General features: G+C 43.4%; 1 protein-coding gene across 1 annotated transcript in view; it reads right to left on the bottom strand.

Moving 5' to 3' along the window:
* LOC146821647 (uncharacterized) overlaps nucleotides 1-25870 on the bottom strand; it is a 1582729-nt gene that overhangs the window by 1058562 nt on the left and 498297 nt on the right. The window contains exon 14 of the mRNA XM_085609888.1: nucleotides 231-317. Coding sequence (XP_085466014.1) covers nucleotides 231-317 — 87 coding nt within the window. The remainder of the gene's footprint in view (nucleotides 1-230; nucleotides 318-25870) is intronic.

Raw genomic sequence — 25870 nt, 5'->3', positions numbered from 1 at the left:
GTCTGATCAAAGTACTACCACAAGACAAAGCTAGGCTATGATACTCATGATAGGCAGACACGTACCTACTCAAGGACTAGTGAGTACCTATCAGGTAGAGGAACAAAATAAGAAACACTCAGAGGGAACTAAGGGCAGGAGAGGACACAATGTGGAAAGTTGGTATTAAAACCTTTAGTAAGAGGCAACGACATCCAGGCATTCAATTCAAAATATTTCTTTGCACTTACAGTCAGCCGCGTTTTCATCTTTGGCAGAGATCTCTGGAACGTTCAATGAAGGTTCCGCCTCAGTATCTTTTTTGGCGGATGCAGACGCTGCAATAAAGAGATTGAATGTTGACAATCTGTTCCTACAAATCTGCGCCACATTCACTAACTCTGTATCATTTTAAGAATGCATGACTTGTAGTCTCTTTTTCTAAACTATTCTATAAAGTACAAAGAGTGAATGGGGTGCCGGTGGTGCTGTTCCTGACTGGCAGACCCAGTTGAGAAAGCAAGGATGCCACAGAATCAAAGCAGTGAAAGTAGACTACAACCTCTGAGGGTCCGATCCCCAGAGCTTTTTCTGCACGTAACTCAGATTTATAAACACAGTAGGCATATGTCTGAGAACAAAACCACTTTTCTAACTCAGAATGATGCCTCCACACTCATAAATGTGAATGAACAACCTGGGTGGAGAGTTGGTGGGGGAGTGGACATCCCTATCCTTGGATGGATGACTGGATGCGCTTTCCTGCCCACCATGATTTTGGTGGGACCCCTTTTCTGTGTTCTCTCTGCTGGCATGAGATTGGGGTATACGTACTCTGTGAGTATTAGAGGGCAAACTGCTTTGGGATGATATGGTGTGTGCCACCATTTGTGGGTGTAAGTGCAAGCCTGACTTTAGTGTTCATTGGTGCTGCCTGTTGGGCCAGGGGTTTTCAAATTTGGACCCTGTCTCTGACTGGTTAGGTTGCCTTCTCCTCCCCATTTGTTTAAGGGGCTCCGGGTTTGGTAGACAGATGTCCTCTGTGTGGGGGTCAGGCTCGACTGTGCAGGCTCTATGCGCTTGTCGAGGTGGCCTTGAGCTTGTGGACTGGGGTTTATGGCACCCTACCTCCAGTTGTTGGCCCTTTATGCCCCTACTTCATTTTTTATTTGGTAAAGGTGTGAGTGGTGACCTGTCCTCGGCACTCATTTTGTGCTCAGGGCTACTTTGTGCCTGCTCTGTGATAAGCAACTTCTACTGGATTTGGGAGTTTTTGAATGAGACTGCTCCTACTGTGTAGTACAAAATAATTGGTCCCTCTGCAAAATGTGATGAGGGGCACCTGCGTCTCCAATATCTCAAAGATATTCATTGGGCTGAATAGGGGCTCAATAAATGTTTGGGGGCCCTCTAAAACGGCTGGGCCCGCCTATGACGCAGAGGCATGCATTATGCTCCTGTCTCCATGGACAAGGGTCCCTTTCAGTCTGTAGGCCCTCTTCCAGACTTTGTAGGATTGGTGTTGTAACCTGCAGTTGTATCTACTCCCCAGAATGCTGTGGGGAGGATTTTGATGCTCAAGTTCCCTTGGTTACTCTGGGGGATTTTCTGGGTGGGATTCGGTTTTCATGTTGCCTGCCTCCATATAGGCTTTTTTTCGCTGGTGCTGTTCCCCCATTTTGAGTTTTGGGATGCCAGTGGTGCTTCAGTGTGTAGTCTCTGGTATGTGGTCCTAGCAGCGGGTGTTCCACACAGAGCTGCTGGTGCTTCTTTGTGACCCTGGACTAGTTGTCTTTCTTTCCCTGACTAGTCCATGCCATGTCAGGCTAAGTGAGCTGTGCTCTTCGAAGAGTGGTGCAGTTAATTCTTACGCACTCTGCGTTACTTGTGATTTGCTTGATGTCCCACCAGGTTCTCATCCAGGTTCTGGAGTTTCTGGACACCTTTGGCTGGTCTCTGTTTGGGGTGGTCTATCGTCCTGACCTGTGGGCATTTGGCAGGTCACTTGTTCAGTCTGTTTTTCTGCTGCAGTCTTTAGTTCGGTCTGCTGGGCTCCAGCCTACATCAGCCTGGGGACTTCGGATTACAGTTGTCTATTCTGAGCAACTCCAAGAAGGGAACGTTTCCTCTTGGTGTCCCCTTCCGTCGGTTATTCTCTTCTCATTCTGCAGGTCTCTTGGGTGTTCGTAAAGCTCTCCTGTGCCAGGGTCGTCTGATTTACCATTTGCTCCTACCGGGACTTTTGGTGTTTGGTGTCAGTGCCCAGCTGCTTCTAGGTCACTGGACTATGTGTATCTTACAAGCGAGCCTTCTGCTGGGTGTTCTTCTCTTCTGTTCTGCACGCTTATCTGTGGAATGCAGCTGGTTGGAATGGGGTACGTCTCTTTGAAACCAGTAAGCCCTGGGGTATATCCTCCCTTTGGAGGGTGCTCACTTGTCCACATTGGATGATCTATATATTGTCCTTCCTACTGTACCTTGTTGTCCTTCTCTGCTTAGTGCGCTCAGTTGCATGGTTCTTTGTGCATTATCAGTCAGGGATGGTTTGTAGACCCCGAATACTTTGTCTTCCTGTTTAAGGTATTGGGCAGAGTGATACCTCTTCATCCTTGAGGCTTCTTGCTTGCAGTGAGTGTGTTTCAGGTGCAGGGGTGCCTGCAAGTGCCCAGCTGACCTGCTGCACTGGAACTACCCAAACCTGTAACTGGACCTGCCTGAGCCCTGCTGGAGTGAATTCTTGATCTCTGAGAGGTGCCTCCCCAGGTCCTGGATCCTTGCCTGACATCAGTTGAACTCCTCTTGTGAAGAAAGGGCGAAATCCAGACGTTTTAGGCTCTTCACAACCGCAAACGGGCCCATTCCTGCTGCGCCTCAGCCTCCCTCGACGAACGCCAACACTATGCTCCGGTAAACCTTACTCTTAGCGCTACAGCGGCTATCAGCAAGGACCGGCAATGCAAGATCTGAACTTCAGGCTACAGCAACAACAGCCCACAGTGCTATTAGGCGCTATACTTACCTACATCTTTTAAATTGCATATCTCCGGTTCTATTGATTGTTTTTTCATCACCTTGGTCTCATTTCATTTATTACAATTTTCTCTATTTTTCTAAATTGTTATGAGATTTTTTTTGTATTGTGTTTTCACTTTATAACTGTTTGCATGCTGCATAAATACTTAACTCATTGTTTCTATGTTAAGCCGGACTGCTTTTGTGCAAAGCTAGCAATGGGTTAAGCACAGGTTAATTTAGTGACTTTTACGGTTCAACCTGACGAGGATTGTAGTTGTTGCTTGAGAAGGGAATTCAACCCCTCAATCAAATCCTAATTCCTACAGATGACAACCAATTCCTTTTATTGAGTGCCAGCAGACCTTGACTTAGAAGTAGCACCTACTACTTCTCCTGCTGAAAGAACAGGTTCAAGAGGCAAAAGTTGAATCCTTATTGGGGACCAGGAAGTAAAGGGAGAGAATCCTGTGACTCTTTCTTCCAGAGGCACCACCTCTATGTCCTCCTTTGTTCAATAAGGCAGGGTCTTTTACCTCACACATCAAAGCTTTTGCTGGAGAGCAGGACTTCGTAGAGTGAGGGCGGAATGACAGAGGAGAGGAAAGAAAGGATGCAGAGGAGCTCTTGCATAATAGCTTGGTGTCCCAAAAAAACCTCAATTGGTGGAAAAGAAAGAAATGTTCCCCCGACTGGAATTTGGTAGAGTAAATGGGTGAGTCACAGATGGTTTGAGGCAGCAGGGCTGGAAGAGTATGGTAAGAATGGCTCTGCTGCTGGTGATGAGTTACCCCTGCACCCACCCATACCATGAAAGTAATGGCACACATATTGGGGTGCCTGGAGCAGGTGCAAAGGTGGACTTGGCCATGAGGTTTGTGCACCTAAAAGTCTGTCATCCGGAAATGTAATGCAGGGCTTGAATAGGGTTTCTCCCTTGCTGCATGGACATGTTCCAGAAGCGCCTCATTGCAGCAAGATTTTTGTCAATGTTAGCTATGCCTCCGAAGATTGCACAGTTATCTCCGAAACCTTTGATGCTACTCATACCACCATGGTCATAATAGGCACTTCTTCCGAAGGAGGGCTTTAGAGGAAAGAGATCTATTGTCACCTTCTGGAGAAATATCCTGACCATATGCATTTTGTATATCTAGACATAAGCCAACATACGTATTGTTGGGAGGGATATCAACCTTTGAAACATTACCTTCTATGTGGCGGTAATCTTTATAAAGCATGCCAAGGGCTTTGGGGTCAATTGTGCTTTCATCTAACAAATCATTGAACTTGATGTCATAGCTACTCCGAAAGTGGTGTCAGTAACAAAGGAGGTGCCAACCAAATGGGTGATGGCACATTGGCAAGCTTCAATGGGGCCAGAGCCCATGGAGGAGCAGAGTCAGGAGGGAGGCATCAGGATCAGAACTCATGGATAAGTCGCAAGATGGCCGACGGAGCAGAGGTGCTTCCTTGATCTCCGGAGGTAAGGGATAGCATCTGGCTATACATCCCTGCTAAACCAGCCATCGTGAAACTATGAAACTACCGACGAAATAACAAAACAAGTAGAGCGCTTTACCTTTTGTGGGAGTTTTCCTGATGAACGGGACGATCCTCGCCTCGTGATTCAGATCGCAGCGGTTTCTGCAATCCGCACTCCCCGGAGTAACGGAGCCATCGCGAACACGGACACAACAGGCATCGCTCCTCCGAACACCGGAGATATCGTTGGTGGTCCCTTTTGAAGCGAACCCCGCCGGAGGATTACCGCCCGCCGAGGGAGGTGGGTCACAGCAGACCGCAGCAGGATCGCAGGCGGAGTTCGCCGATCGGCACCCCCGATCCAACTCCTCTGCTCGGATCATTTGGTTTGCCTGTAGCACTGCGCTGATAGGTCTCAGGACCTAAAACATAGGTTCGCGATCGACCGCGACGTCGATCCCCAGGATATATAACCCAGGGCCCGCAGAGACAATTTTGTGATTTTGGTGCGAGCATGGCTATGAGCAGTGCACATCTTGCTGCTTTACCTGGTTTCTCCTCTTTCACCTCCTGTTTGATGCCTGACCCCGAGAGGAGTGCCACCAGGTGGTCATGTGAGTAAATCTGAGCATTTTTGCCTTTCTTCAGTTATATCTGCAGAGGGTTCTCTGACAAAATTTCGAAGGTCAGAAATTCGACCTACAAAAATATCGCAACACTAATATCGATGTCAAGAATATCGACATCCTATCTACAACATGGTAAGTACAAAAATATCGAAAATAAAATATAGATGTCAAAAATATCGTTTTTAAAAATATCGTTTTTTTTTAGTGATTAAAAATATGTCAAATAACTATAATAATACTTATAAATAAAATAAACATAATTAAATATATTTCACAATGTTAAAAATTAATAATTAATAAATATAATTTAATAAAAAATTAATTAAACATAGACATATAATATATAATATATATACTTACTTAATAATGTTTTAATAATTATTTTAATAAATTATAAATTATTTAAAAATGTTAACAATTGCAAAAACATTACACACATAAAACAATAACATAAATAACAATTAAATAATTATGTATAACAAATTTAAAAAATTACATTTAATTTTAATATTGTTAAAATTAATTATATACCACATTAGCTAAAATAATAAAAAAAATATTAAATAGCAGAGACAATAAAACTACTACTCCAGCTCCAAAAAAAACAACAGAAAGGAAAATGTTGGATAGCGTAAGGGTAAAAATTACTATTCCCACTCCAGAGAGTGGAACAGTAGGGAAAGTGTTGGATAGCGTAGGGGTAAAAATTACTATTCCAACTCCAGAGAGTGCAACAGTAGGGAAAGTGTTGGATAGCGTAGGGGTAAAAATTACTATTCCAACTCCAGAGAGTGCAACAGTAGGGAAAGTGTTGTATAGCGTAGGGGTAAAAATAACTATTCCAACTCCAGAGAGAGCAACAGTAGGGAAAGTGTTGGATAGCGTAGGGGTAAAAATTACTATTCCAACTCCAGAGAGTGCAACAGCAGAGAAAGTCTTGGACAGCGTAGGGGTAAAAATTACTATTCCAACTCCAAAGAGTGCAACAGCAGGGAAAGTGTTGGATTGCGTAGGGGTATAAATTACTATTCTAACTCCAGAGAGTGCAACAGTAGGGAAAGTGTTGGATATCGTAGGGGTAAAAATTACTATTCCAACTCCCGAGAGTGCAACAGTAAGGAAAGTGTTGGATAGCGTAGGGGTAAAAATTACTATTCCAACTACAAAGAGTGCAACAGTAGGGAAAGTGTTGGATAGCGTAGGGGTAAAAATTACTATTCCAACTCCAGAGACTGCAACAGCAGGGAAAGTGTTGGATAGCGTAGGGGTAAAAATTACTATTCCAACTCCAGAGAGTGCAACAGTAGGAAAAGTGTTGGATAGCGTAGGGGTAAAAATTACTATTCCAACTCCAGAGAGTGCAACAGCAGGGAAAGTGTTGGATAGCATAGGGGTAAAAATTACTATTCCAACTCCAGAGAGTGCAACAGTAAGGAAAGTGTTGGATAGCGTAGGGGTAAAAATTACTATTCCAACTCCAGAGAGTGCAACAGTAGGAAAAGTGTTGGATAGCATAGGGGTAAAAATTACTATTCCAACTCCAGAGAGTGCAACAGTAGGGAAAGTGTTGGATTGCGTAGGGGTAAAAATTACTATTCCAACTCCAGAGAGTGCAACAGCAGGGAAAGTGTTGGATAGCGTAGGGGTAAAAATTACTATTCCAAATCCAGAGAGTGCAACAGTAGGGAAAGTGTTGGATAGCGTAGGGGTAAAAATTACTATTCCAGCTCCAGAGAGTGCAACAGCAGGGAAAGTGTTGGATAGCGTAGGGGTAACATTTACTATTCCAACTCCAGAGAGTGCAACAGCAGGGAAAGTTTTGGATAGCGTAGGGGTAAAAATTACTATTCCAAATCCAGAGAGTGCAACAGTAGGGAAAGTGTTGGATAGCGTAGGGGTAAAAATTACTATTCCAACTCCAGAGAGTGCAACAGCAGGGAAAGTGTTGGATAGCGTAGGGGTAAAAATTACTATTCTAACTCCAGAGAGTGCAACAGTAGGGCAAGTGTTGGATAGCTTAGAAGTTAAAAATATCATACTTATAAATAAAATAATTCTTTAAAATAATTAATAATTTAATTATTAAATTACTCAAAATTACTTACAAATACCAATAGATATTTATTAAAAACATTACTACCAATAAATAATTAATTAGCAATAAATTATTAATAAATACCAATAAATAATAATTAATTAATATTAATTACCAATTAAAAATATTGAACAATTACATATTTTTTATACACGAATTAATAATTATTATACATTATTTACCAATTATTAATTACTTATTAGTATATTAATTAGAAATATAAATCAATTATTTTTAAACATTTTTAATTACCAATTGATTATTAATCAACAACAAATTATTTTTCATAACCAAATTATTATAATTTAAAATATTTACCAATTAATAATTAATCTCCAATTAATTAATTATCAATACCCAACAACAAATTTAATAATTACTTAATTAGATTTCAATTACTTCCAACACTATTCCCCTATAAACACACAAAACACTCAAATAATAAAATAATACAGTTAACATAATTATCAATTAATCAATTAATAAAAACTAATTACCAATTAATAATAATTAATTACCAATTAATACTTAATTAACAATAATATAATTATCAATACCAATAAATAAATAAAAATATTACCTAATTACAATTAAATTACTTCCCATCCTATTCCCCTATACACCCACAACCCGCTACAGAATTTAAACGCAAAAATTATTTTTAATTATTTTATAATTCCTAATAATTTATAATTAATTTCATATAATTAAATTACTTCCCACCCTGTTCCCCTATAAACCCACAACCCGCTACAGAATTTAAACGCTAAAATTATTTAAAATTAATTTATAATTCCCAAAAATGTATAATTAAATTCATATAATTAAATTACTTCCCACCCTATTCCCCTATATACCCACAACCCGCTACAGTACTAAAACACAAAATTAACTTAAAAAAAAACATTATTAACATATAAAAATTGTATACATATATTTTTAAACCAGTAGAACACTTAACAAAAAATAATTAACACATACATATTAAATACATAATAAAACACATAGTAATATTATAAATATAGATATTAGTGACATGTATATTAGTAACATCGATATATTTCATATTGATATTACTAATTTCGATATTACTAACATCGATATAAATGAAATCGATATTACTTACCTTAGGGTCGATATTCTGTCCATAGATATTCTTGACATCGATATTCTGTCCCTTCGATATTCTAAACTCGATATTATTGTAGGTCGACATTAAAGTTTCGATATTTAGACTGCTCACCATCTGCAGAGAGAAGCTTTACCCACAAGATTCTCTCAGGCAGTTCGGTATCTTTCTCATTCTGGAGGCTACTCTCCCAACCAGCATTTAAATGGATAACATGGCAGCCATCTTGGAATGGTATTCCCTGCCACTATAAACGTCTAATCACTGATGATACTGACCGCATACTACAGACTCCTACACCTGATTGACAGCTTGCATTACGTTCTATCACTACAGCAGCCATTCTGGAAGGTTCTCCTGCCAAAGAGACAGCCATACTTTATTGCTGTAATCACCTATACTCACTACACCAAATCAGCTTTAAGTGGATGTCCAAATCGGCAGCCATCTTGCAACGGCTATTTACTTGTTCAATCTACACCTAATGCATAGTCATTAGCTTTAGCTCCTGCGCAACGGCAACCATCCCTCTCAATTATTTTCGTATCACAACCTACCGTGGATTAGCATTATAACATCCAAACTTATTTTCTCTCCTCAGAGAAATTCATAGCATGGCGGAACCCAACATGATACAGGAGATAAACAGCGCGTACTCTATTCAATACCCCCTAACCTCTCGAAAAATGCCTCTAAAACTTTCAAGCACAAGGTGCTCCGAAAAAACCCAGATACCCTGTTCCTAGATCCCTCCTTTAATGCCAAAAAAGGCACTATACAAAATAACCTCATTTTCTTCACAAGAAAAATAGCTAAATGGCGATTGATCTTCTCCAAGTTATTAAATATCCAGGAACATAAAAACATCCCCTATGGAGCTAGGATTACTACGTCGCCTTGCATAACCTCAGAGCTACACTGAACATAACATCCTACAAAAATGGCACCGTACTCATTCAAGCAGCTAACAAGGACCTAGAACAATTCGACAGAGACTTCGTCACCCTCAAAACACACACCATCACCACTTGTAGAATCTCACAGGACCTTACCACGCCTACCACCCCTTCATCTCCTGTTGTTCAACAACCCCCTACCCCTCCTAGAATGGCTGAAAATATCATTAACAATTATCTGCAGCCTTGTGCATTAAAAAGCCATTCTTTCAACCTACACGTGGTACCTCAGGGTGTAACCTCTCCCTCCTCCCCTGCAGCGCTTCCTGAGGAGCAAGGTCCCCCTACCCCTCTTAGAACTGGCAATAGTAGCATTAACAACTCCCATCAGCTCCATATCGCAAAAAGCCAGTCCATCAACTGCCCCAGGGTTCCTATTGACCCCACATCTTCCGCCATCACATCAGCACCTCAGGAAGATATACAACCTTTGCCTCACCCTAGATTCACTTCAAGAAGCGTCAACAAAACTCCCCGTCTCACACATCGCAGTGATTCCAGCACCTAGCTTTAGCAAGATCTATAACAACAACCCCTCCCCTTCCACTTCCACACACACCTGTAGTTCCCCCCCCGCCCTACCAAGATCCTTCCAACACACATCCCCTCACCACTGTCCCTAAGCTACAAAATGTTATGCATGAAATCAGACAGGTCCTTCAGCTCGTTGAAAACTCCCTCTCGACATTCAAACACCTTGAAAAGTCCCTAACATCACTGAAGAAAGGGATAAAAACGATCCCCTTACCTCTGACGGAGCGATTCTTGCGCACATACAGACGTCACCAACAATATATCGTACAGTGAAATCCAAACTCTTCTAGAGCTATATGAAACTACGGCAGGCCCTACCACTAACAATGGTGAATATGCAATACTCCCAATCCCCGGTGACCCAAGCAGAACCTCACATCCTAGACTTAGAGGAATTAATCTGAAAAACCTTTCCTGTCTTTTACTAAATTGCCACTCAGCATCCAAACACGCCTCCGACATCGCCGACCTTGCTCTCAACAGGAAAGTAGATATAATCATCCTCACTGAAACATGGCTGAATGAATCTTCCTCCCCATGCCTTGACCTTCTAGTCCCCACATACTACAACATCATTAGATTAGACAGAACACACAAGTCAGGCGGGGGCATAGCCTGCTTACATGGTTCCGACCTCTCCATCTCAAAATTTCACTCGGACCCCTTAGGTTCCTGTGAATATCTGGGGATTACTGTTAAAACGTCAAATATCCTCTCACACAAACTACATATACTCTACCATCCTCCAGGTTTGAACGTTGAATTCACAGAACAGCTGATGGAAATCACTACCTTAAACTCTTCCCCTCACTCTAAAGACATATACCTGGGTGATTTCAATCTCCATTGGAACAACCCCCTGGACAAGCAGGTTAACGCCCTCAAAACCGTCCTAGCAGACCTTTCCATGACTAAATTTATCTCAATGCCAACTCACTCAAAAGGTGCCACTCTTGACTGGATCATTTCTAAATATGATACAATTGAATCTCTCTCGGTCAGTCCCTGTGACTGGTCAGACCATCACATTATCACCTTCCAAATTCCTTCAAGTTACAAGAAAAAATTCCCGCAACAAAGAAAGCAAAAACACTGGAAAAACATCGAGTGGAACAACCTCGCTTCCCATTGTGAGAAGGTTCTCACTCCCCCCTTCGAACGTGGCAGATGTCAACGACCTGACTGCTCATTATAACTCCTCAATATCCGAAATCTTTGATCAAGCCGCGCGTCTAAAACTCAAAAGAATTTCAGATAAAGACAAAAACCCATAGTTCAGCAAAGCCTTAAATGAAGAGAGACGCAAACTTAGATTAACGGAATGGAACTGGAGGCAACAGCCTTCCCCCAATCATCTCAAACTTCTCCTTAAATCGAGGCATTCCTATAATAAAAGTATTCTACAATCAAAAAAACACTTTTTCAAATCAGAACTAGACAAGGCCAAAAATAGACCAAAAAAACTTTTCGGAAATCTGAAACAACAATCCAACAAATTAGCCAAATCCTCAATCCTAACATCGAAATCTCAGCTGAGTAGTGTAGAATTTTCGTTATTTTTTACAGCTAAAACTAACTCCCTGTAACTCGAACTCAGTGAGGCAGCAGACAACTCGGCCTCGACAAAGAGCAGTCTAGCCATAACTCCGACAATGCAAGAACTTCCGCTACCTAAAAACAACTCTCACTGGGACGCATTTAGACTCTACGATCTCAATGACTTCACCAATATCCTAGCAACGACCAAACTCAACAACCACTTTAACAACCCTATACCCTCCAATTGTTTACCACACCTCTTCCATATCATTGCACCACTCTGGACCAAAATCATCAATGCCTCTCTTTCACAAGGCCACATCCCAGACTGCCTAAAAACATGCCAAGTCACCCCTATCCTGAAAAAACCAACTGCAGATAACTCCGACCCCAACAATTTCTGACCAATAACCAACATTCCTATGCTAGCTAAGGTCCTGGAAAAATGTGTGCAGCAACAACTAAACCAACACATCTCACCCTTCAATATTCTGAACACTCACCAATCGGGTTTCAGACCTGGACATAGCACAGAAACAGCCTTACTACACATTGTAGATGATGCCCTGCAAGCTCTGGACCACAACAAAACATGCCTGCTAGTCCTACTTGACCTCTCATCGGCCTTCGATATGGTTAATCATGACAAACTTCTAAGAAGACTAGAAAACAGGATGGGTTTTTCGGGTACAGTCCTTCAGTGGTTCAAATCCTTTCTGGAAAACAGAACGCAATCATACATGATCAACAACAATCTCTCCGTTTCCTCCCTGAACTTGTTGGGAGTTCCTCAGGGCACCGCACTACCTCCCATATTATTCAACCTATACGTTGAACCTCTCACCGAGTTACTACAGCAGGAGAACATCTCCTTCCACGTGTACGCGGATGACACCCAACTGTACATCAAGATCTCCTCGATCGAAGAAATAAAGTTAATGAACCGAGCTCTCGAAAAGACTGTCCAATGGCTGTCAACGAACTTCCTCAAGCTTAACTCTCAAAAAACAGAGTTTCTCCTAATCTCCCCCTCTAAGAACTCCACAGAGACAAAGGAATGGATCAAAATTATCACTGCGTTGAAATGCACGCCAATTGTAGTAGACTCCTCCTTATCACTAGGTATCACGCTAGATAAGAACCTCAACATGCAACATCACATCAAATCACTGACTAAAAACGCTCGCTTCCACCTCAGTTATCTCAGAAAAATTAAACTTTTTCTCGAGATTTCAGACCTCAAATCCGCAGTCCAGTCCTTAGTTATCTCAAGGCTTGAATACGGCTGCACCACCCTTGCTGGACTTCCCAAAATCTCTACCGCACCGCTAAAAGCCTGTCTCGATGCAGCAGCAAGACTCATAACAGGGTCTAGGAAATTTGACCACATATCACCACATCTGAAAGCTCTCAACTGGTTACCCTACGAAGCCTGAATCCAGCTAAAAATAGCTTGCATCACACACAAGGCGCTACACCACAACACCCCCCAGTACCTCGCCCAAAAACTCACCTTATCTGGAGGAAACAGACACTCAAGGAGTTCAAACAATCTACTTCTGAAACCCTCATGTTTCAAAAAGTCTAAAACTTCCAACAGAGGTTACTCCGGGGCTGCGCCAAGGATATGGAACTCTCTTCCACCATTCATCAGAAAAATCTCTGCTACACCTCTCTTCAAAAAGGAAGCAAAAGCATACCTGATGAGCAAATTCCTACTTTAATTCTGAACAATCCCGACCACGGAACCTCAACCTCTAACTACCTCTTCTGTGGGTTCCCTGCCAGGAACTATGACCTACACGAGCTTGAACTATATCGTAAGGCTCAGAGCATTGCTTCCCAATGCTGACACGTAAAGTGTAAACCGACACGAATGCTGAATGTTTTACTACTTGAACTATTCATTTCACTGTTGTTACTCCTTGTTTCTTTCGGAGTATGTCTTTTTATATGCTATGTTCTCCTTTGAAAGTGTTCACCGCATGCCTTCTGTAAAGCGCTCTGATACCCTTACCAGGGTCTGGTTCGCGCTCTATAAAACTTTAAAAATAAATAAAAAATAAAATAAATCCTACAGGATAGGGCTCGCCCTTTGGGAGCAGCACAGAGGCTACAAGAATCATGCTGAACAAGTCTAGCATTGCTAGTTAGAAGGTCTCCCAGCCTCAAGGTCGGCTGAGTGAGCCAAGAACTCTAGCTTAATCTTTTTCAACATGTGGTTTTTGGAGAGATTTTGTCAAAGAATCTACAGGAGAGCTTGGGCCATGTGGATTACATACATAAAATGAGAATTAACTTCAATGAACCAGTTAGTGCCAAATGTACTCTGATTTTGTTACATCCCACAGGCCGAGTTGCAGCTGAATACCCATAATGCCACCTGGAGGTACTGGAGATCTAACAAAGGTGAAACGTTTTCTGTCAATTCTAGCACCTGGAGAGATAGACACCGAGGGAGGAATCTTTGAGAAGATGAATCCCTTGGGAATGATTCTGAGCAATAAATACCACTGTTAAGTAATCAAGGAGTTCACAGAATTTGGATGCTTTGGCACTGTGAATCCAGACACCATTAATAGCATACATAAAAGAGATGTGTGACCAACAATGGGTGTTTAAATATCAGAAAAAAAGCTTTGCGCAAAAGAAGATGAGCACATATTATAATACTGACAAGCACAGAGGTGTATTATAATTTGTTAAGGTGTATTCCTACATTAGAAGTTATCATGCACTGTGGTGTCTTGGGCCCTAGGCCCACATTCTGGATGAAGGATCACATGGACGTCTGATATGGGGTACAGGAACTGGCCCAGGGCACGTGCGTCCTGTCACTTTTAATTGCAGGATCACCGGACTGGTGACAACTGTGATGGGTGGGTGTATAGTGTGGGCGCAACACAGGCGGAACACTAGAATGTGTCCAGTAGGACACTACATACCTCCTAAACTTTAATGAAAAAGAAAGAAACAAATGTCCACCCTATGAAGGAAACAAACAACAATACACAGCACCAATGGGTCTCTTCAGGCCATCTGCCGGGTGGTGCTGGAGCTCTGGACCACACAATCAGACTTTGGTCTGCCTCTACGATGAACTTCAGACCAGCCTCGTCTCGTGGTATTGGAGTTTATTTACACAGTTCAAATAGCAGTGCATCTGAAGCTGTGATGGAGTCCACTTTGGAGATCTTCTTGAGGGCGCTCAGGCTCCGGTGGACGGCAAGCCTGCAACATCTGAGGGTGACCTTGGTGGATGAGGGCCTTCCTCAGATAGCCGTGGGGTGACAAATCTCCATCTGCGACTTCCATGATTCCCAGTGCCTGTCGTAGAGCTGCTGCCGATGCATTTCTCTGGTTGGGATTCCCTCTCACAGGAACTCTGTCGAGGCTCTTGCCCCAGGATTGCCACATGACCACGTGGGCTGTGCGGGCCACTCGTAGGCCGAACTGAGGGGTTGCTGCGGAACTCCCAACAGGGCCACGGCCAAGCCGCTTGTAACCCCATGAGTGGATAGTCCAATGGTCAGGTATGCTCTTCTTTGGCAGGCCTCAAGGTTTATGGGGCACACAGAAGGTTCCTGGGTGGCTAGCCTCCCACGGCACCAGGAGTGTCTTGTTGAACTCGGATATCTTGAGTGTTTGGATCCACTCTGCTGGTGCGATGCTCCTTAGACGTTCTTGGTGATGATGCACCTGGATGATGAATACGATGATTTTCTAACACTTGGGCAACAGGCTTTGATCTCTTGCTTTAGGTGACTAAGTTGAGTGAGGAGGACTGGAAGGACTCCGTGGCCACTTACTGTTATCTTCTGGAAGGTGCACTTGCTAGAAGTGATGCCATTGATGCCAAGCAGCCGGTGACCGGTGAGTGGACCATCGCACTGTTAAGCGTGGGGCCTGGACGCAGATCGCGCTTGCTAGTGGCTTACAGTTGGTCCTCCTGCGGAGCTGTCTCCAGTGACGTCTCTGCACCCCAGTGGCTGGCTTGCGTTGATGAACACCTTCTCCAGGGCTGGCACGCGTCCTTTGTCCTATCGCTCTACTCATTTTCCATCTTGCGTGCCTGTGGTGGTAGTTCGCCCTGTGGCCTCATGCCACTCTTCTTTCCTCCTTCGTAAAGTGGCATCCTGCCCCACTGTTCTCCCCATTCGCGATCTGGAGTCTAGCCACACTCTTCTTTGCTTCCGACTAGGTTCCTCACTCGGATGTGACATCCTGCCATGTCTCATGTTTGCGCCACATGAACATCTCGCTGGTCGTGTCTGGGTCTTAGGACTATCTTTACTTTGCTGCAGACCCGTTGCATGTCTCTCCAGTCGGTAGGACTTGCTTCTTCTCCTTAAGGACCTTTCGTGGGCCCCATTCCCTCATCAGGGATTTTCGTGGTGCTCCCCTGCCAGGATGGCAGGTTACCTCTTTGCTCGAGGGAGCTGTGCTTGTGCCTCAAGCCTGTGCCATCGTGGCGCCTGCTCCTGTCTCCGTTCGGGCATGCTTGGCAGGGTTGGTCACTTCGTATGACGTGCTCCTTGCTTGCGATATGATGAGGCATCCGGCCATGTGTTGCATGTCATTGGGGCCCATCTTGCGGTGGCAGCTTGCCACGTGGAGCGTGCAACTCTCCTCTTGCCTGTCCTGGGCCACAGGTCACTCTTGAGGCAGTGTGAGGGATGACACTCTGTGCTGTCTTTGGTCCACAGTGGGGCTTTGCTGGTGTGGTGGTGATGTGGATGCTCTCCCCGTTGCCTTCAGCATTGCTTCTCATCTTCAGAGAGGTCTCTCTCTCCTGGGCTGCTGCCCATGCTGTCAAGTCCGCTACTGCAGCCCTCTGCGCACCACTGATCTTGTATGCTCCGTCCTCTTCATGGGCCCCTCTTTTGGCATTTTGTGTGTACTTCTTCTAGCTCACAGTGGTGTTCATTCACTACGGGGACACGTGGTGCGCTCTTCTCACTGGGGGGGGCATGCACAGTGCATGTTCTTCTTGCACCTTTTGTGGAGCTTGCTTGGTTGCTTTTGGTTCCATTAGCTTCACTGGATCTTGCTTGGCCACTTGACGCTTCTCTTTGCTGGGGTAGCTTTGTACTTTTTAGGTCCCTTCTGGCGGTCTCTTCTCTTTGGCTAATTCCCCTTGAGTGTTCTCTGGCAGATCGTACCTTGGGCTGCTCTCCTTCTCTTCACCTTGGGTGTTGCCTTTCCATAGACTTCGCTGCCTTGACTTTCTGCTCTGTTTAGTGTCATCACTTCAGCTGGAGCAGCTTTGGACTTTTGCGGGGCTCTCAGGAGTTTAACAGTCTCTCCCCCTTGTCCTAAAGCAGGGCAGTTCAAACAGGGACATTGAAGGCTGTGCTTTCCTTTACTTTGTCCAGCACAGCAGAGGCTCTCATGCTGTGTACGCTTTTTATGTGGGGCTGGCTGTTTTTTTTTCTTTTTTCTGATGGGCAGTTTCTTTAACACTTGCTGTGCTTGGTTTGCCTGTCATGAAGCATATTGCTAGCAGGGGGTCGCTTCAGTCACCATTCCATTGCAGGACACAACATCTCTTTTCAGGATGTGTGGGTCTTTTCACTGTAACATGCTCCCTTTTTACACAGGTGCAGTAACCACAGATGGCCACTAGGTGTCACAGTTGGTAGTTTCTGGGAGGCCAACACTTTCCTCGTGCTGTGGGCCACTTGGCTTTCTCAGGCATTGGAGGCCTTATGGGAGGCCACAACTGCTTACCGTCAAGCTGTAGGGCCTTGTAGCTCACGCAGGCATGGTGCAGGAAGGTGCTGGAGAGGCTGGGGGACACTGCTCCGGTAAGGTAGGGCTGCGTTTGTTCGCAGCACTTTACTATATATATTTTTTTGTCAGTCCCCTGTGTTGTGTTGCCTGGTGCCTTGAACCAGCAGCTAGGTGGTGCTGCGCACTTGTCCCAGGCCGCAGCAGTCTTATTTTGGATTGCAGGCCCATCAGTCTCAGGAGAGGTCGCATGTAGGTGCAGGAGTCCTGCTCACTCAATGGGATGCGCTGGTCATCTCTTCAATGGACCAGGTAATTAGCTCTGGTGCGGGCTCGTCTACCTAGTACCGAGTTAAAGTGCCGCATTTGCTCAGCGGCCCACGGTTTGCTAGAGTTTTTAGTGAGAGGCTGCTGGCCAATATTTATCCAAATGAATGCCACCTTCCCTACAGTCTCTTTCAGGGTCGGAGTGTGGAGCAGTAGATTGCTGCCCCCTGGTGCTACTGATGCCTCATTTGGCAGGCCACGACAGTTTCTCCGGTGCTGCAGGCCTTGGCAATGTGCACTCATGCAAATGCTAGATGGCGCCGAGGTCGCGCACTGCTGCCTCAGTCGGGAGTGCTAGGGCTGTGGGGCCGGCAGCATGAGGGGATGCAGACTTCTCCAGCGGCAGATAGGGGCACACAAATGCTGGCTTTTCTTGAAATATTTTTCAATGGGTAGCGTTGGCATGCACTGTTGCTGCTGGTTACTGGTGACTGGGAATGCAGGTGCGACAGGGAGGCATACGATGGCCTATCCGTATCGCAGTGCCCAGTTCCTCAGAAGGGAGATGACAGCAGGGCATCCGACTGTTGCAGACTCACTCAGTCTCTCCCTTCTCCTCTTTTCTGGCTAAGAGATGGTGTTCTCTTCTGTCTACGAGCCGTCGCTCTCTCCATGGGTGGGAGAGTGTTTTATACGTGGGGTACCATTACTCCCCCGGAGACAAGGCAAGCAGCGGTCGACAAAAAGCACATGTGTGGATCGACCCGCTCATCACCATTGTGGTGTCTTGGGCCCTAGGCCCACATGCTGGATGAATGACCACACAAATGCCTGATATTGGTTATTGGAACTGGCCCAGGGCACGTGAGACCAGCCCCTTTAATTTGCAGGGTCACCTGACTGGTGACACCTGTGATGGGTGGGTGTATAGTGTGGGTGCAACACAGGCAGAACACTATAACGTGTCCAGCAGGACACTTCTATGCACTATGAAGGGGTACAAGAATTTTGTTGCAAGTAGAAATTTAAAACTGGAGGGACGTTTCCATATTTAGTCTGAAGAGACAGAATTATTTTTAAATGCGTTAAGATCAGCAAAGTAGACATGGTACATCAGGAAAAACATCCAAGTGCACAGAGCTTTGCTGGATGAATGCAAGTGGCAGCGTGTGCTGCGAAATGATTTGTTAACATTTTACTTAAGAGAAAAGAATCTGAAAGAAATTTCGAGTGCTGTACATGTGCACACAGTCGATCAAAAAAAGTGTTTTTTATGATCGCCAGTGGGTAGCACTGTGGATTTTTGAAGTGTTGTACGTGGTATTGACTAGCATTTAATTTATTTCCGTTTCTGATGTCTTTTAATTTACATAGATATATTACAGTATATTCGTGCATACTAAAACGAAGAAGTCTTTTTACTAATTATCTTACCAGAGACATTCATTAAGATAGTTTTGATGTTTAATAAACATGAATACAGTTTGAAGAGATTCTCTGGTTGGTGTAAGTTGGTGTCTGATGATGACTGAGCAACACCACATTCTTTTTAGTCCTGAGCCATGCATGCAAATTTAAGGGTGGATTTTAGCTTATCCTACATTTCAGTAAGGAATCATGGGCTGGGCGAGAGTAGATATGACAGGAAACACCCCTAGACTAGGTGATGAAGCTTAATTACAGGCAGACTCCTGAGGGCCTCTGTACTAAAGTGGACTTCTTCGCCCAACCAATAGTGCTCCAGAAGGTGCGTTTGCATAGTGGTGAATAAAGGGGGCTTGGCCACCGAAAACCTCTCAGCAAACCCACTGTGTGGGACTTACTGGAGGTAACAGGGGGGATAGCTGGCCCCCAAGGACCCTCAAAAGCCAAGGGGACTTCATCCCCCTACTACTAGTGAACCAGGAGGTGCCTTTGCAGAGTGGCTGAGAAAGGGGGCACCTGTACTCACCTTATTGACCAAACGGTTTTACTCTCCTCATTGACCAAACAGACATACTCCCACGACTAATATCCGACCACTTATGCATTTCAATGACATATGCAGGGTCTAATATTAAACCTAACAAGAACATTTGCCACTTAAATGACGACTCGTTAAACGACGATGCTTCCGGAATGCATGTAGAATTGACTCTCCTTAATTACATCAAGGAAAATACATTTCCTGTCATCTCGATTCTGACCTTTTAGGATAATTTAAAAGCAACAGTTAAAGGTACATTAACAGATATTCAGTCAAAACTAGACCACAACCATAGTATAAGTGCCTTAGAAACTGACATTATGAAACTAGAATCTCTCCACATCTCAAATCGTAACCCCCTCCATCCTCACACTGTTACAGTATAAAAAATACAAATACAAAAACAGTTGAATAAGAAGGCAAGGGTCTGGGTTAACAAATTCAAAGGTCTGAAACGCTGTGAGGCACACAGAGCAGAGGAAATGCTCATCCTATCTGAAGCATAAACAAAACCAGAAGCAAGTCAACTCCATCAATGATAAATGGAACAATGTACAAACACAACCCCAAAAGATCCTAGACGTGTTCAAAGACTTTTATGAATCCTTGTAGCGGGGTGACTGTTAGCCTTCCCCCGAGTCCTGTAGAGCGTTTCTAAATAAACTAAACCTTTCACAGCTGTCCCAAGAAGACAGAAAGAAACTTAATTCTGGCATTAGCCCCTAAGAAATACAACTAGCAATTAAATCTCTAAAGACACAGAAACCCCCAGGCACACATGGCTTTACCTCAAATTTGTACAAAACATTTGTGCCTTCATTAATCCCCTGGGTCAGCATCTGGATTGACAAGTGAAGCCACCATAGTAGTTACTACCAAAGGATGGCAAAGACCTAAAGAGCCAAAAGTAGGTCCTCCGAAACGGTGGCCATCACTCTAGATGCCAAAAAGGCATTCAATAAAGTCTTGTGGGGTTTTCTTAAAGAATCTCTATCTTAATTCAGCCTTGGCAAATACTTTATTAGAATTGTTATGGCCCTCTGTAGCAGTCCCAGTGCTAGGGTGAGGACAGGTGGCCTTGTCTCTTCATTGTTTAAATTAGGGAAGGGCACTAGGTAGTGATGACCTTTCTCCCCCAACTTTTTAATCCCTACCTTAGAACCGTTACTCTACAATATCCAGAATAACAATTTAATTTCCGGTATTAACTAAAAACAATGTCATAATTAAAATAGCTGCCTACGCGGACAATATTTTGATTATGACAGCTAAGGCCCAATCCTCCATTAAAGCACTTATTAGTACTCTTCATAGATACGCCTTGGTTGCTGACTATAACCTCAGTAAAGAGAAATCTGAAGTTAAGCTCAGAATAATATATGCTCTAAAGACCTTCTAGGGAACTCCAGTCTGCCATGGCAACCTGGATACCTAAAATATCTAGGGATAGAATTCCGACACAACCTAATGGAAACACTAAAACATAATGAAAAAAAGACCCTACAGAAAGTACACACTCTTCTGGATAGCTGAAACCCTAAATTCATCACCTGGTGGGGTCACTTCGAGACCTTAAAAATGATGATAACATCTACAGTAAATTACCTTATATTCGTGCTCCCACTTTCCTTCTCAGATGACTTGCACCGCAGGCTAGACAAACTTTTATGCAATTTTATTAGGGAAACACAGATGTTCCAGAATCTCGATCAAGAAACTCTGTCTCCCTACTACCCTTGGTGGAGTAAACTGGTTAATTTTAGAATCTACCAAACCACCTTCCTCGCAAAATGGGTCTTCCCACTGCTGGACTACACCCCACCCTGGCATCTAGTTGAAAGAGCACTCCTAGAGGATGACCACCCCATCATGATACTCTCCACTAGAATTAAACCTTCCTTACCAGCCGAACACATTTTTCAAAACACTAAACAGGCCTTGCTTAATCTAGACAGACATCTGGATGTTCTGATAAAGTCCTCTAACATAATATCTCTATGGAAGAATACTCTATTAAAGATCAAGGGAGCCCCGCTGCATTGAAAATCCTGGTCCTCAAAGAGTATCCACTTTTGTCAAGTTATGCCCCAACAAATATCCACTGTCCTTCAAAGATCTCCAGACCCCATTCAACCTGGAAATGTTGGATATTTACGATTTCCTAAAACTTAAATCCTGTATATCTAAGGTCAAACCACTTTCCAAAGCTGAAAGTCATTGCCAACAGATCTGGTCATCAGGTGTCAAGATGCTACAAACTATTACAACCATCATCCACTAGGCTTACAGGGAAAATGGGATCAACCTAACTCTATATCCCAAGAGAATTGGAACTTGATCTGTAAACCAGTTGTTTCTCAAAATCATACCAGCACTTTCCTAGACTAAGTTCTGGCTCCTACATGGAATGTTTTAGACCCCTCACAGCTCCATACAATTGGCCCCAAGGATAATCCAATTTGTTGGAACTTTAATAAAGAAACAGGTGACTTACCACACCTGATCTTTCGCTGTAGTGCTAGCAAGACCTTTTGGGACAAAGTATTCAAGTTTCTCTTGACACTGTTTGGCTTTCAGATGGAATGCAAGTTTCAATCTATCCTTATGGGATTCATAGACCCTCGCCTAAGTTCCTCCAATGATGCACTACTACTAGACATTCTACTAACAACCGTCTATCCTTACCAATTGGAAAAAAAACTGCGTCCACCTCCTTGAAGTCATGGCTGAACTGGATTGAACATCTGACTGGCGCTGACAAAATTGCCTTATAAGACACCCCCTGGAAATCAAAACATAGACCTCTATGGGGAAACCTTGATTCCTACTTTGCTAACAGTAAACCACCATAAGATCTCACCGTCATTATACAACTTATTCCCTCTACCGCTTGCCAGTCAAATATTCGCAATAACCATCTTACAGTACCTTCATCACAGTGAGTACATATCCCCCTTCGTTCCTACGATCCCGCAATATCCCAAGAACTATGAGCCATTGTCCCCATCTAGCGCCTCTAAATGTTTTCTCATGCAAATGTGCAACAATCTTAAAGCATGCTGTATACATTGTTTGTATGTTTCACAATTGGAACTTTGCTTCTGTATGTTGTCATAATGTTGGTAATCGTAAGGTATTTAATTCATCACAATCCTTCCTTACTGATTCCCTTCTGCCAATTATGTAACCCCAGATGTAGGATATGCTTTTTGTTTGTGTACTCTTGTTTTTACCCGACTGTCCACGCATTTATGCTTTTGTTTGTATTTTCTTTGCATTATCCTTTGATTGTTTTATGTCTGGTTCATGCAAAAATGTCAACAAAATTCCTTTGAAATAGATGGATGCTATGCTTGCAACCGTAATAGGTCAATAGAGAGGACTGTTCCCTGAAGGATCAAGCAGACAAAAGAATTAGAAGTCTCTCAAGAGGTCATATGAAGCCACTAATAAGTCTCTTAAGAGCAGGGACATTTGCAGCATATGCAGCCCAGTCTGATTAAAGATTTTGAGAAACTAGCGGAAGCAATGCAGGAGGAGGAGGACTGTTATGACCTTTTAGAAAATGTAGAACAGCAATCAAGATTCCTCTCAGACATCTATTGTGCGATTAAGTCAGCAGCAATGGCATCTTGAGCATCAGTCTTGGCCTGTAGGCATATGTGGTTAAGGGACAGGAAGGCAGACTCAACCGAGATGTCAGCCCAGTTGAAAATCCCTTTCCAAGGCAAGACACTGTTTGGGGATCAGCTTGAACAGATGGTGACCAAGGTGTTCAAGGACTGAAAGCATGCTTTGCCTTATAAAGGGATGCCTTGTAATTTTAAGCCTTTCAAGGATACCAAGAAGAATGATGAATACAGGTCAATCTGAAGACAGTGTTTTCTCATCCTTTATACCAGGACAAGAGCAGCAAAACTCATGAGTTTGCCTGGAGGGAGAGGCTTCCAGTTAGAGGATACCTTTGCTGTTTACTATAGGAGTGGGAATCAGAGGTTTTCAACCAATGGGTTCAGAATATCAATCACAGAGGCAATGTTACAAAGCTCGAATCCAAGCCTCCAGAATCATGATACATCCCTACACTGTTACCAAGAAACAGACAGAAAACCAAGGCTTTATTGGACAGAATCTACTCTGTGTTGCTGAAAAAAGCGAGAATACGAGTGCCCTTGGAAGAGGAGGGTCAGGGTATTTACTTAGTCTTCTTCTTGGTGCAGAGGTTATCAGGAGCATTCAGACCAGTTCTGGATTTGAAGAAGATCAACAAGTGGATACAGATAATTCATTTAAAAATGGACAGTCTTTAGAAGATAATTCTGGTTCTGCCAGGAGAACATACGATTGCCATAGATTTGCAAGATGCGTATCTACACATCACAATATTTCGTTGTAATAAAAAGCATTTAAGATTTGCAGTCAACAACCAGCATTTACAGTTTGCAGTCTTCCTTTCAGTCTCAAATCCATCTCCAGGGACTTCACAAAGTAGAAGGAGTTCTGGTGCATCCATATTCATAGAATTGGTGGGTTCATGCAAGTTTTCTTGAACAAGTTATTAAAGAAAAAGACAGAGTGTTGGACGTGCTTTCAGGTGTATGGCTTTCTGATAAACTGGAAAAAATCTCAGCTGGATCCTTGCCAAGATTTAGAGTTTATCAGAGCAAGGATTCAGACAAATCTTGGTTTGATGCTTCTCTCACCCAGAAGATAAGAGAAGATAGTCAGGAATCTGCTCAACTTAATTACTTAGAAATATCCAACAGCAAGAGAATAGTTAAAAATCCAAGGAGACATGGCAGGAACTATCTTTGTGATTCCTTGAGGGAGGTTTCATCTCAGTATCTTTGTATTTCACTTCCCAAAACGTTGGCCTCCAGTTGGGGGTGATCTGGAAGACAGACTTCGTCTCTGTGCACAGACAGTGGAGAAACTGAAATGGTGGCTTTGACTGGCTCATCTTGCGAAACGTTTTCATCTGGCTCCTGTGAGCTAGGTGATAATAATAATGGATGCCAGCAAAACTAGATAGGATGCATGGATGGACAATCTGTTGTCTTAGGAGAAGTGGTCATTCCTGGAGATGGAAAAGTCATCCAACTGGGGAGAGATGAAGGCAGTTCATGGTGCCCTTCTCCTGCTTTCTTCATTGAGAAGGGGCTAAACAGTTCTTATCAGGATGGACAATATGCCAACCAAGGCTTATCTTGACTAACAAAGGAGTCACAAAAATACGGCTTATTGATGGAATGTGCAATTGACATTTTTCAATGGACAGAGATTCATTTACGAAGACTTTCAGCTATTCCTATTCAGTAGACTGAATCAGAAGCCAGATCATTTCAGCAGGATCTTTCCATATTATCAAGCTTATCAATTGAATCCTTTGGTGTTTGCAGACATTTGTAGGAGGTGAAGGATCCCAGTGATAAACTTTTTTTCCAGTCAAGGCAATTCCCTTCTTCCAGTTTTCTGCTCCAGGACCAAAGAGGAAGGGGCATGGAATGTGGATGCTCTTTCTTGTCCATGGCTTCAAGTGATTTGATATGGCCTTCAGCCATTCCCGCAGTAGTGAGATTCTTACCAAGGGTGAAGATAGACAAAGCTTCAATGAGTCTGGTTACGCTGGCATGGCGCCTTTACTCTTGGTTTCCTCTAATAGTGAGCATGAACAAGGGTCAGGAATTGGTTCTCCCTCTTCCCCCATCTCCCATAGTTCAGCCAGTGTTTCAGAGGGCCCTTTGATGTCTTCAGCTAACAGCATGCCAATTGAGCGGTAAGGTTTGAAAAATTAGGCGTCCCAGAGGGGTTGGCTCAGACAATTCAGGGGTTGGGCAAAGAATTGACTCAAAAGTCATGTAATCATTGTTGGTCATCTTTCAGGTGTGAGTCTAAGGAGTTAGAACCCTTATCTTTCTCCAATTTATAAATCTTACAGTTTCTGAATGAAGGGTTTATCCTGGGTCTTAAGTGTGATACTTTTAGATTACAGTTGGCAGCCTTTAGAATAATCAGGGAGATTTGGCTGGATATTTCTGAATCTGAAGTTTTGGCTTCTAGGTTTTTAAGGGGTTTTAAAAATCAGGCCTAATATGAAGAACTCTTTACCTTCAAGGGATATAATTTTGGTGTTGGACGCTTTCAAAGGTTCTCATTTCGAGCCATTGGAGTCTGTGGAGCCTAAATTACTGACTTGGAAAGTTTATTTCTTGGTAGCAATTACTAGCTAAAAGAAAAAGATAATTGGGTTCCTTTTCAGCAAAACATCCCCATTTTAGGATTTTTCCTTATAGTACTGTTTTGAGGTTGGGGCCTTCCTTTTCTCCAAAAGTTCTATGTTAATCCGATTTTCAGCAGGAAGTGATTCTTCCCGAATTTTTTCTGAGGCCTTCTGTCCCGCCAAACTTTAGGTAGGTGGTTAAAATCTACAATTTCCTCAGCCTACCTGCTGGAAGGCATTTCTCTTCCAGAAGGTGTTGAAGGCAGATCCACAAGGAGTATGGAAATATCATGGGCACAGGTTCAAGGGGCCCAAATGGTAGAGATTTG

The sequence above is a fragment of the Triturus cristatus genome, chromosome 6, assembly GCF_964204655.1.
Source record: "Triturus cristatus chromosome 6, aTriCri1.1, whole genome shotgun sequence".
Taxonomy (NCBI): domain Eukaryota; kingdom Metazoa; phylum Chordata; class Amphibia; order Caudata; family Salamandridae; genus Triturus; species Triturus cristatus.
This window is presented reverse-complemented; position numbering and strand designations above follow the sequence as displayed.